The sequence below is a fragment of the Chroicocephalus ridibundus genome, chromosome 15, assembly GCF_963924245.1.
Source record: "Chroicocephalus ridibundus chromosome 15, bChrRid1.1, whole genome shotgun sequence".
NCBI lineage: Eukaryota > Metazoa > Chordata > Aves > Charadriiformes > Laridae > Chroicocephalus > Chroicocephalus ridibundus.
The window spans coordinates 1824214-1836501 of NC_086298.1; the positions used below are offsets into that span (position 1 = coordinate 1824214).

The window sequence follows — 12288 nt, forward strand, 5'->3', positions numbered from 1 at the left end:
CGCCCCGCCCCGGGACAGGCGAGGGGACGGGCGGGACGCGACGGAGGGGACCGGCCGGGTGAGTGTGCGACGGGGCGGCCCCCATGGCGGGTGCCCGGGGCGGGGGCTGCCCCCGAGCCTCGCTGCCTCCGGCCCCACAGCCTTCCTATGGGGCTGCCCCGACTGTTGGGAGCCATATGAGCCCCACAGCCTTCCTATGGGGCTGCCCCCGCTATAGGGACCCCTATGGGCCCCACAGCCCTCCTATGGGGCCGCCCCAGCTATAGGGACCCGTATGGGCCCCACAGCCCTCCTATGGGGCCGCCCCAGCTATAGGGACCCGTGTGGGCCCCACAGCCCTCCTATGGGGCCGTCCCGGCTATAGGGAGCCGTATGGGCCCCACAGCCTTCCTGTGGGGCTGCCCCGGCTATAGGGACCCGTGTGGGCCCCACAGCCTTCCTATGGGGCTGCCCCGGCTATAGGGCCCTGGGCTGCACCCACAGTGCACCCGCCACATCCTGCTTGTGGGGCTCCCCCCATCTGCAGGGAACCGGCATGCACCCATTTACCACCCCCGGGGCCACCCTCGGCTATAGGGACTCGGGGCTGCCCCTGTCCCCTCTCCTAAGGGACATTTAACACCCCGTGAAAGTGGGGAGAGGGCTCTGCTGTGATTTCTGTGCTCGATGCTGTGGATATTGTTATTTCCTTATTCCACAGTACGGATTTCCCTGCAGCGCCTGATATTTTTAAAAATAATCTAGTCTAGTAAAAAAAATGTTTGTGATTTCTGTTCAGCACTGCGTTTTGGGGGAAGGGAGGACGGGAGATCCTCCAGCCTGAAATTCAGGCTTTTGGAGATGTAGCTTTGTACAGCTCAGTTGCTGCAGGATCCGTGTTTTATTAGAGAGCTTTGTGATGGGCCGGATTCATGATAAACACGTGGAGGGAAGCCTGGCAGATAGCGAAACTTCCGATGAACGTCCTGCCCGAGCAAGTGCTGCTCTTGTTCAGGATTCAGAAAAATCTACTCTTTTTTTTTTTGTTTCAGCGGGCAGGAGAACGCAGTCAGATGCAAGATACGCCTCCCGCTCTCTGGATTGAAAACTGGTTGAAAGACAGAGCTCAGAGGGCCGTGATTAGGGGCACAGAGTCTGGTTGGAGGTCAGTGAGGAGCGGTGTTCCCCAGGGGTCAGTACTGGGCCCCGTCCTGTTCCATATATTCATCAATGAGCTGGATGAGGGGACAGAGAGCACCCTCAGCAGGTTTGCTGATGACACAAAGCTGGGGGGGTGGCTGACACACCAGAAGGCCGTGTCGCCACACAGAGAGACCTGGCCAGGCTGGAGAGTTGGGCGAGAGGAACCTTATGAAATTCAACAAGGGCAAGTGCAGGGTGCTGCACCTGGGGAGGAATAACCCCCTGCACCAGGACAGGTTGGGGCTGACCTGCTGGAGAGCAGCTCTGTGGAAAGAGACCTGGGAGTCCTGGGGGACAACGGGATGCCCATGAGCCAGCAATGGGCCCTTGTGGCCAAGAAGGCCAATGGCATCCTGGGGGGCATCAAGAGGAGCGTGGCCAGCAGGAGGAGGGAGGTCATCCTCCCCCTCTGCTCTGCCCTGGGGAGGCCACAGCTGGAGCACTGGGTCCAGTTCTGGGCTCCCCAGTTCAAGAGGGACAGGGAACTGCTGGAGAGGGGACAGCAAAGGGCCACCAAGATGCTGAGGGGATGGAACACCTCTCTGATGAAGAAAGGCTGAGGGACTTGGGTCTCTTCAGTCTGGAAAAAAGACGACTGAGGGGGGATCTTATCAACGCTGATAAATACTGAAAGGGGGGGTGTCAGGAGGATGGGGCCAGGCTCTTTTCAGTGGTGCCCGGGGACAGGACAAGGGGTAACGGGCACAAACTTGAGCATGGGAAGTTCCACCTAAACCTGAGGAGGAACTTCTTTGCTGTGAGGGTGGCAGAGCCCTGGCACAGGCTGCCCAGAGAGGTGGGGGAGTCTCCGTCTCTGGAGACATTCCAACCCCGCCTGGACGCGTTCCTGTGCCACCTGCTCTGGGTGACCCTGCTCTGGCCGGGGGTGGGACTGGGTGATCTCCAGAGGGCCCTGCCAACCCTGGCTGGTCTGGGATTCTCCTTGCAGCTGCCACCGGCAGCTCTCAGCCTTGGTCCAGCTCGGTTGGAGCTGATGTGCAGATGGGGACGGTCACACGTGCGCGTTAACCACATGAGTGGGGGAACTGACTGTGGGCTGGCAAACAGAGTAATCAGCGTAATTAAAAAAAATCAGCATTTACATATTTGCTTTTTCCTAGAATCTTGTTTTGCAGGAGAAACAACTTCCCAAGTTCTCCCATTGTCAAAGAAAAGTCAGGTTTGTTCTGAATGTACTGAAACAATCCGGACGCTCGGTCCGATTGAAAGAGGGAAATTGCTGAATTCTTCCTGCCCCTCAACTGCAGGGTTTATTGTTCTTCACGTCTTTTGAACCTGCATATTCACGGATAGAACAGGTGGAGATTAACTGGGTATTACTAATTGCTAATTACAAAGGCTGACAGGGTAAAATTAGAAAGGGAATGTTTTGTAGAAACCCAACCCTTCTTGTTTAGTGCTTCTAGTATTTGCTTTTCAAGTTTTTGTGGGCAGAGCCCGAAGCGTGTTTTTTCTTTGCCGGAGCAAGCAGGTGGGTTTTTTTTCTGGTTTTTATTAACAAAATACTACTGACCCAGAAGACGGGAACACTGGCGTACACCTAGCGCAGACTAAATCCAATTAGTATGTCTTGAGCTAAGAAGAAGCCAATTACTGTAGGTGGGAATTCACTGTCATTGAAACTGGTTTCTGCCCGGTCTGTGACCCAGGAGGAGAAGGGGAGAGATGCTGCCTCGGCCCCAGCCTGGCTCCGCCGGAGCCTCCTCCACCCGGTCGGGTGCTGGTAGTGATAGGACGAGGGGCAATGGTTTAAACTGGAGCAGGGCAGGGTTAGATGAGCCATGAGGAAGAAGTTCTTTACACTGAGGGTGGTGAGACACTGGCCCAGGTTGCCCAGAGAGGGGGTGGAGGCCCCATCCCTGGAGACATTCAAGGCCAGGCTGGATGAGGCTCTGAGCGACCTGATCTAGTTGAAGATGTCCCTGCTGACTGCAGGGGGTTGGACTGGATGCCCTTTAGAGGTCCCTTCCCACCCAACACATTCTGTGATTCTATGGTGCAGGCGCTGGCTGTCATGATGCTCCTTTTGGGGGATGCCCTGGGACCAGGCAGGCTGGTCTCAGCCTGGACAGCAAGTATTTCTTTGCTGAAGGCATCTGGCTTAGCAAGATGGTCTTGTCTAGCCCGGACCTGGGGTTTGGACATAGAAGCTGCTGTTCCCAAAGTGTTCCTCAGCCTGTGGGAAGACCATGTCAAGCTTTACGTTAAGCCAGGCTGGTCCACTGAAGTGTGGGCTGCCTGTGACCGCAGTTTTCTTGGTCTAAAGATCCAGTCCCACCGGTCAGCTTCAGTCTGAAGACCTTCGTTTGCCGGTCTAGAGGTTGGGACCTCTGGGAAATATGGAAGTCAAGAGCAGATACTGGAGTGAGAGGAGCTGTTAGGCGCTAGAGGAATTATAGGCAGCAGCTCCATCTCTGTCATGGCCTCACCATGCTTGGATGTCCTTAGAGCTCAGCTGGAAGGTCCCAGTAAGCTCATCTCTGAAGCTGGCTCTGCTCCAAGCAAAAAGTTTGACTGGGGAGCGCCAGATGTCCCATCTTCTGAGCTTTTTCCTCTGACCCTAAATGAAGTTAAGACATAGATAACGTATTATCAGCAGTTTATCCCCTATGTGTAAGAAGCAGAAACCTCTCTGGCTTCCCAGTAATGCCGTGTCTCTTCGCCCCCAGGTCACGGCCCAGCAGAAGGTGCCTGAGATGCTGATGTGATGTTCAGCGCTGCTGGCCATAGCGGGAGCCGCGCTCCTCGGGGGGGCTATGGGGAAGCTGCAGAGTAAAATCAGCTTCCACCCTGCCAAATACAGGTAACGCAGCCCCAGGTGGTCGTGTCTTGAGTCAATAAACCAGTTATGAGAGGGAATGGAGAACAGCAAATGAACAGAGAATACAGCGAGCACGTGGCTTTGGTTTCGTTATTGAACGTACGAATCCAATTTTCATTTTTGACTCTTGCTTCGAAAGACTGCTTGGCTTTTTTGGGGGACTGAAATCCCAAATCCAGCTTGCAGGAGGGGCCGAGCTGGTGAAGGTGGCGGGTGGTCACGCTCTGTGGTGGCCAAGGCAGAGGTCTGGAGGCTGGCAGCCCCAGGGTCACCTGTTTGCCCCAAATACCCAAAACTGCTTCGTTGTCTCTTCAAAGACTCTCGGCAGCTTTCCTCGGCAGGATGAAATAGCTCGGTATGTGGCAGGAGGGTGGGCGATCTCTGCCCTGAGACCAGCTGCCAGCACAGGGTGGCCACAGGGGGACTCGAGGTGCTTGGCAAGGCTGGTGCTAGAGTGAAGGAGGGCAGCAGAGTCCGAGGGGCGTTGGTTGGAAGGGAGGTCGGTAAGATCGAAAAGCAGCTTTCTTCTGTTCTTTGCACCAGCACAGAGTGAGTAAATGTCTAAGTGTTTGGCAGCGCTAGAGGTGGAATAGGTCTGCTCCATCCTGCCTAGTCCAGGAGATGCGTTTGTCCATTCGCAGCTTCTCTTCGGCTTCCTAAAGGCAGGTGTTGTCCTTCTGCAGCCCAGCCAGTGGTGCCACCTCCCAGACCTCGGTCTCAGAGGGAAACGTCACCCTGACTTTGCCCTAAAACGCCCTGCAGCTCCCGCCGCTGTCTCTCTGCTGCAGGGCCGATGGCTCCGTGGAAGAGACGGGACCCGTCCGAGCCGCTCGGCAGCTCGGCCCCGTGCACACCGACGCCGTCGCTGCTGTGGCTGCTCTCACGCCGGACCTGTGTGTGTCGGGAGGAAGGGATAAGGTGAGGTGCCCCTGCCACAGGGCACAACGCACCCTCACAGGCAGGAAAATGTATCGACAGAGAGAAAAGAAGGTGATGTGGTTTGAATGTGAGCTTTAAACGTCTCTGCGAATGGTAACAACTTTGTCAGTTCCTGAATTTAGAAAGAAAAGATGAGCTTAGAGCGAGGGCACACGCTGAAGCACATTGAATCAAATTTTATAACCTTCTCCAGAGCTCAGATCGCATCCAGTGCTCTCATCCAGGCTTGGGATCGCTGGACTGGCCCTTTTCTTATGTCACCTGGCAGTGGGTGGGCTCTAAAGACAGCTGTGTTTGCCACAGCAGCTCAAAACCAGACGAATCTGTTCCCTCTTCAAGCTCGGACTGTGTGTGGGTCTCGGTATAATGTAACCAAGAACATGCGTGGTCCTTCTTCGCCTGCGGCCGCTGCTGACGCCTCTCCCTGCCCCTGCAGAGTGTGGCCGTTTGCCGCTGGAGATCCGGGGCTGCGCTGCGGCGGTTCGTGGGGCACCAGCGGGAGGTCACCAAGGTGAGTGCTGGGGTCTCCTGTCGGGAACCGGGAATGATGGAGCGACGGTTTGTCAGGCACAGAGGGCTCGCCTTGCTCCATCAGAAGGCGAGGGCAGGGCATCAGAATGCATCAGGTTTTTCCCAGGGTCCCAACTGGCATTTTGCTGTCTGGGGAGGCAGCACAGAGGGGTTGCCTCTGGACCAAACAGGGCTCCAGGGGGCTTGGACGTATGCTTATCTTCCCCTCCAAGAGACTGTGTAGCAAAAACTCAGCATGAATTACTAGGTCAAGTTTTCGATTCGGAGATGCCGTTTGCTTCAGGTCTTGTTCCACTAGAGTCATCGTTATTGTAGAAATCAGCCATGCCTGGGAACAGCGGGGCTTTCATTTTCCTTCTGGCGTCCTGATTACAAAGCCAAACGTGCTACTCGGAGACCAAACACGGGACACATGAGCAAACGCACACGTGTGCGCAGCGTGGCCGGTGCACCTCCCGCTGGGGGCAGTCCCAGTGGGTGCGGGTCCCCTGTGCTGTGGGGTATTGGAGGGATGAAGGGGGCTTCGTTCATCCCACTGCGCAAAGCAACCGTGCGCTGGGCTCATTTGGGTTTTCGAGGAAGTTTTTCCCATAAAATTAATGGTTTCTGAGAATAGGATCCACAAACACACCCCCACCGTCCAGCTCTCCGGTTGTGCGAGGATGTGGGTGCCGCTGGCGGGTGGCACACCATCGCTGCCCGACGGCCCCCATGGCGTGGCCGCAGTCGGGGCTGCAGCGGTGGCACTGGGGCTGGCGGTTCCCCAGCCCCGCTGTGGGGGGTTTGCCCATGGCCGGGGTCCGGCAGAGCAGAAGGAAGCGGGAGTCGCAGCACGGGCATTGGGCAATAGCCAGCATAGCCAAACCAGAGTCAGGCTCTCCCCGGTCACGGTTCTGCACGTCTTGGGTTTGGCACGACCGTGGGAGTGCTCTGCCATCCCCGGCTGGTGGGTGAGGACAGTAACCGGCTTCTCCCGTCTTGTCCTGGGCAGGTCACCTCTGCCCATGACTCAAACAGATTCTTCAGCGCATCCCGGGACAAGACGGTGATGATGTGGGAGCTTCACAGGACTTCGGGGCCAAGCCAGCGCTTTCCAGGCCATGACCTGGTGGTTACTGGACTGGCCGTGAGCCCGGGTGAGGAGCAGCGCGCTCCCTTCCCCAGGGATTCCTTGGCAACTTTTTTTGACTTCTGTTTTTAACGTTAACTTGTGGTTGCAGATGCCTCGCAGCTGTGCACGGGCTCACGAGACAACACCGTGTGCAAGTGGGACATAGAGACCGGAGAGTGTCTGGGCAGAGCCGCTATCTCCAGGAATCTGGTAGGAGCCGCTGCTTCCCTGCATCCCATGGTGGCACCTCGCTGCCTGCGCGGTTATGTCGCACGTGGTGGCACCTCGCTGCCTGCGCGGTTATGTCGCACGTGAAGCCGTGTAGAGTGAATCTGCTCCGAGCCTGGCGCCACAAAAGCCCTTGGGGCGCTGCGCAGGTTACCTCTGCGCCTGGGGAGCCCAAAGCTTGAGGTTGGTTACTCCGTTCTCCAGGTAACAACAAATCCAGGAGCACAAAGGTACCAAGAAACATACGGCGATATATTCGTGCTGCAGCTCAGAGCTGTTGGGAAGCACGTTGTGCAGTGGGGGCCGCGTTCCCTTCGGTACCAGCCCAGCAGCGGAGCTGCCGTGGGCACCATCTCCTGGTGCCCGCGGTACCCCTGTTCCCATGGCTCCGTGTCCTGTTGGCACCTCCCTGCCTGCAGACAACCCCCGGTCACCGCCCTGGCATCAAACCCCGTAGGGGAGCAGCTTCGGTGGGAAGCAGAAAAACACTTTATCCAACATTTCCTGCTCATCACCCAGCACGAGGAGGGATCTCGGTGGCTCTGCATCTGTGGGTGGACGCCGGCCTGGGCTGCGTGCCGAGGCGGGTTCCTGCTCATCCTTTCCTCTCCGCAGGTCACACATCTGTGCTGGGTTCCTGGGGGGCCTTACGTCGTCCAGACCTCAGAGGATAAAATGATCAGGTAAATTGTACACGCGGCCGCAGAGAAGGGAGTTACAGCCTGGGGGCATGTGGGGATTATGGCAGATGCCAGTGCACAAGGGGCTGTTTCTTTGGTTGTTTGTCCACCGCCTGGTCTCCTGTACCCTGCTGGGGTGGCTGGAAGCCACCCTCCAGCTCACCGGGGTCTTGGAGCGTGGTCTCTTGCCAGGGGAGGACAGTATGGGGACACCGGTGGCTGTAAGCAGCAGTGGGAGGTGACTGCAGGTAAAAAGGAGAATTTATTAAAAAGAAATCTCAGCACAGCTGCTCTGGCTGGAGATTGATCCGGGAGAGGGAAGTGCAGGGATGGGAGCTCGGCTTGCTGGGGGGAGGGATGGGGGCTGCCCCGGGGGACGGCAGCGGGAGGGCACCAAGGGAAGCCCATCCTGGCACGGCGGCGTTGGGAGTCCTCCTTCGCCACTCCTGCTCCTTGCAGGGTCTGGGACAGCCAGCAGCTGCAGGTGGCACACGCCTTCCCAGCCCAGCGGCACATTCAGACCAGCTGCGACGTGAGCCCGGACGGGCGGCTCTGCCTCAGCACCAGCAGCGGCTGCGCGGGGGAGGGCGGCGAGGCCACCGTGAGTCTGATGGGCACCACATCCTGCTTTTTCTGGTTTGTTTTCTCAAATGTCCGCAGCGTACAGTGGAAAGCAACAGATCGGTGCTCCAAGGATCCGCTTGCTCCCACTGCGTTGGCCTTATGCTGGTGTCTCCAGCCAGGGCCAGAGCTTGGTGTCTTCCTGCCTGTCCCTTTGGCGAGTCTTCTGCTCAGAGAATATCTAAGCAGGTGTTCTTCCTGATTAAAGCACTGGGATTTAGTGCCAGTAACGGCATGAGCACGAGGTTCTTGCAGAAAGCCCCGTGCTGGAGGAGTTTCCAAAGCAGGGATTCGGCCCTGCGTGTGAGCAGCAGGCGCATGGGACCATCCCATCCCAGGGGAGCGGGGCTGAGGACGGGAGCTGGAGAGGGGGTTCTCTGCCCGCGTGGCCTGAGCCCATCAGCTCCGATGGGCGTGGAACGGACACTGTCCTGCGCTGAGCAACACAGGGCTAACTTCCCTTCTAATGCTGGGGAAAACTTGCACTTTTGGAAGACTCTAGTGTCTGAATTAATGAAAATATTTACTTTACAGCCAGCTAGGCTATGTGGGATTCAAGGTCTCGGCATTTTCAAGCCATGCCAGGTGCAGGGATGAGGAGGAGCGAGGCCTGGGCACTTGACCCAAGCTGGCCAACAGGATTACTTCATACCATGATGATGTAATTCGATATAAATTAGAAAGTTTTCTGTGTAGTCTGTCTCTCCCTCAATGGCGTTGCTGGGCCCTTGAGTCTTTCCCTTCGTCCCGAAGCCATTGCCAACAGAGTTGTCCCCTGCTGGGAGTACACGGCTTCCTACTGATATAATTGGCTGAGTATAATTCTTGTATGTCTTATATTAGTATTGCGATCAATTCTGGTTCTTTATTATTATTGTTAATCATTTAGTCTTATCCTATTGGATCTATTTATATTTCAGCCCTTGTGTTTCCTTATTTTCCCCGATTCATCGGGTGATAGAATGATTGTCTAAACGACAACAAACTGCTATGGGTTTTCTCAAACCATAACAGACACCAACAGTGAAAATCCTTCAGGGTTCGAAGTCCTCCAGGACTGTGAGCATGAGCAGGGGACAAAGGCAGGAGACACTGTACTCGGAGGGTTGGCGAGGAGCCCTTTATCCAAAACCATCTTCCTTCCTTCGTGAAACAGCTCTGTTTTGCAAGTGACGGAAGCAGAGCCTAAGCTCTAAACGCTTCCCGTTGCCTTGCAGCTGTGGGACCTGCGGCAGACGCGGGACCGAGTGCGGGAGTACAAAGGGCATTTCCAGACCACGACCTCCTGCGTCTTCCTTCCCCGGGGCCCAGCGCTCGTCCCCAGCATCGCCACGGCCTCGCGCGACAGCACAGTGAAGGTCTGGGAGCGGGACACTGGAGGTAGGGGAGGGTCCTGCCCACTCCCTCTGCCTCACCCAGGGATAACACAACTGCTTCCTTCGGTTCTGTCTCCCAGTGGTGATGGGCATGATGAATCACAGAACATGTTGGGTGGGAAGGGACCTCTAAAGGCCATCCAGTCCAACCCCCCTGCAGTCAGCAGGGACATCTTCAACTAGATCAGGTCGCTCAGAGCCTCATCCAGCCTGGCCTTGAATGTCTCCAGGGATGGGGCCTCCACCCCCTCTCTGGGCAACCTGGGCCAGTGTCTCACCACCCTCAGTGTAAAGAACTTCTTCCTCATGGCTAATCTAACCCTGCCCTGCTCCAGTTTAAACCATTGCCCCTCATCCTATCGCTACACGCCCTGACGAAGCCTGAAATCTCTGGGTTTTGCTCTAATCCAGCTGCAGGGCAGGGCGGTGCCCACGTGGCCAAGAAGGCCAGCTGCATCCTGGCCTGTATCAGCCATAGTGTGGCCAGCAGGACTGGGGCAGTGACTGTCCCCCTGTACTGGGCACTGGTGAGGCCCCACCTCGAGTGCTGTGTTCAATTTTGGGCCCCTCACTCCAAGAAAGACACTGAGGGGCTGGAGCAGGCCCAGAGAAGGGCAACGGAGCTGGTGAGGGGTCTGGAGCACAAGCCTTGTGAGGAGCGGCTGAGGGGTTCAGCCTGGAGAAGAGGAGGCTGAGGGGAGACCTTCTCGCTCTCTACAGCTCCCTGAAAGGAGGGGGCAGCCAGGAGGGGTCGGTCTCTTCTCCCAAGGAACAGGCGATGGGACAAGAGGAAATGGCCTGAACTTATGCCAGGGGAGGTTTGGGATGGATGTTAGGAAAAATTTCTTCACCGAAAGAGTCATCAAGCATTGGAACAGGCTGCCCAGGGCAGTGGTGGAGTCGCCATCCCTGGAGGGATTTAAAAGCTGGGCAGACGTGGTGCTGAGGGACATGGGTCAGTGGTGGTTTTGGCAGTGTTGGGTTGATGGTTGGACTCGATGATCTCAAAGGTCCCTTCCAACCTAGACGATTCCATGATTCTGTGATTCTCTATGCCCCAGAGCAACCCCAGGGGCTTCTGCTTCCCCTCCAGCGAAGGAGGTTGGTTGGGCGCATAACATCGGAGATGACGAGTGCCCTTCCCAAACTAAAAGGAAGCAATGACAGGATGGCTTTTAAAGATCCATCCAAGGTCAGCAATGAAAAGACAAATGATAAAAATCGAGAAGAACAGGGGAACTCCAGGGCTTTCCGCAGATAAGAGTGGGAAGTTGTAAAGAATAGAAGTTGTGCTGGAGGATGGAGGGCTGGTGGCAGCTGCCCTCGCTCTGGTTGTCCCCTCGAAGGCGAATCACAGGCATTTCGGGGCCAACCCTGCGTGCTGGGGGACTTGGTGAGGGCCAAGTCCTCACCGCAGCTGGACGCAGAGGCTGTTGCCTGCCAGGCCCTGCCATGGCGACAGGCTGGTGGAGACCTCCTGGGAGGTGGTTCAGGTTCACAGCCGGGCACCAAACGCAGGAGGAGTCGTCAGCGTCAGACCCTCCCCGCAGCCCAGCGCTGCTCCAAATGCACCGATTTAACATGGGATGAAAACAGAAACCTGATGATCTCCCACAGAAAAGCTCTCGCCTTCCATTTCACCGACCTCCTCTTCCACGCCGCGGCCCGGGCACGCCGAGGCGGCTGCGGGGTCGGCAGCAGCTTTGTTTTGCTCCTGTTGCCTTCAAGTGGCGACCTCCACAGCCGTCAGCCTTAGCTCAGGTGTTCTCCGAGGGGTGTAAGTCACCGCGAGTTGCCTGTACGTCCATGTCCACCGCGGCTCTATCAGCAGCTCGGGGGTTGGTGTCTCTGCACAAATGCTGCCTCGGGGTATTTTTTAATAATAGACACAAACAGAAGGGCCGATGTGGCGCTGGATGTTGTAATTCTTATTTCTGCTTCTCGTTTGGTGGTTTATCAAAACTGCACGGTGAGTGTAGCACAGCCCCTGGGGAGAACTTTTCTGGACCGTAAGCATTGTGGGAGAAAAAGGCAGGTTGGGAATGCCTCCCTGCGAGCCCAGTGGGGTCTGTCCATCCATCCGTCCGTCCGTCCGTCCATCCCTCCCTCCCTGCCTGCTCTCCAGGGAAGGGGCAGGCCCAACCTCAGCCTGGCTCCATGTTAGCTGGGCAATGCACAGATGCCCCGTGGGACTGTCGGGAGTGGCACGTCTCTCTTCCAGAGGGCACATCCCGCTGCCTTTGGACGCAGGGATGGGGTGCAGCTCACCCGCCTCGGGCTGAGCCAGAGGGCGGGAGGTTGGTGTGGTCACGTCTCACCTCAGCAAACCAAATGTCCCGGGTGACTTCTCTCTTCCCTCCCCAGCCTGCCTGGCCACCTTGTGCCTCGAGGGATCGGGACCGCTGGCCTCACTGGCCGTCTGCGACAGCTCCACGCTGCTCTGCGCCAGTTCTAACTCCGGAATTCACGTGCTCCAGATGAGTGACCACACGGAGCTGGGGCTGGAGGAGGTGGCAGTGTTCTGACCATAGTGAACTTTCCGTGACACGGGGCAGGGAGTGCTCAGCCTCCTTCCCCTTGCTCCAGGTGGATGGAGCTGAACACAGTGCGACAGAAACCCTGCAGGGGGATTTACACCCCAGGAACAACGCGAGTGTAAACACAGAACAGTCACTGGCATCTGAGATTCCATCCTAAGCCAGCTGGAAACGTGGGAGCCCAGTAGGCAACTGCTGGGCCAGGATTGTCCCGTGAATGGCCACCTGATGAGAAACGTTG

The 12288-nt window shown here is 56.9% G+C and overlaps 1 protein-coding gene across 1 annotated transcript; it reads left to right on the forward strand.

Annotated features, from left to right (window-relative positions):
* Positions 1-14: 14 nt before the first annotated feature.
* Positions 15-12279, forward strand: WDR31 (WD repeat domain 31). Its single transcript, XM_063352648.1, has 11 exons — positions 15-58; positions 1032-1144; positions 3873-4006; positions 4813-4942; positions 5400-5474; positions 6486-6630; positions 6715-6815; positions 7449-7516; positions 7973-8114; positions 9352-9514; positions 11875-12279. Exons 3-11 carry the CDS (start codon positions 3960-3962, stop codon positions 12033-12035), a joined length of 1032 nt encoding a protein of 343 aa, XP_063208718.1. The 5' UTR covers positions 15-58; positions 1032-1144; positions 3873-3959; the 3' UTR covers positions 12036-12279.
* The last annotated feature ends 9 nt before the right edge of the window (positions 12280-12288 follow it).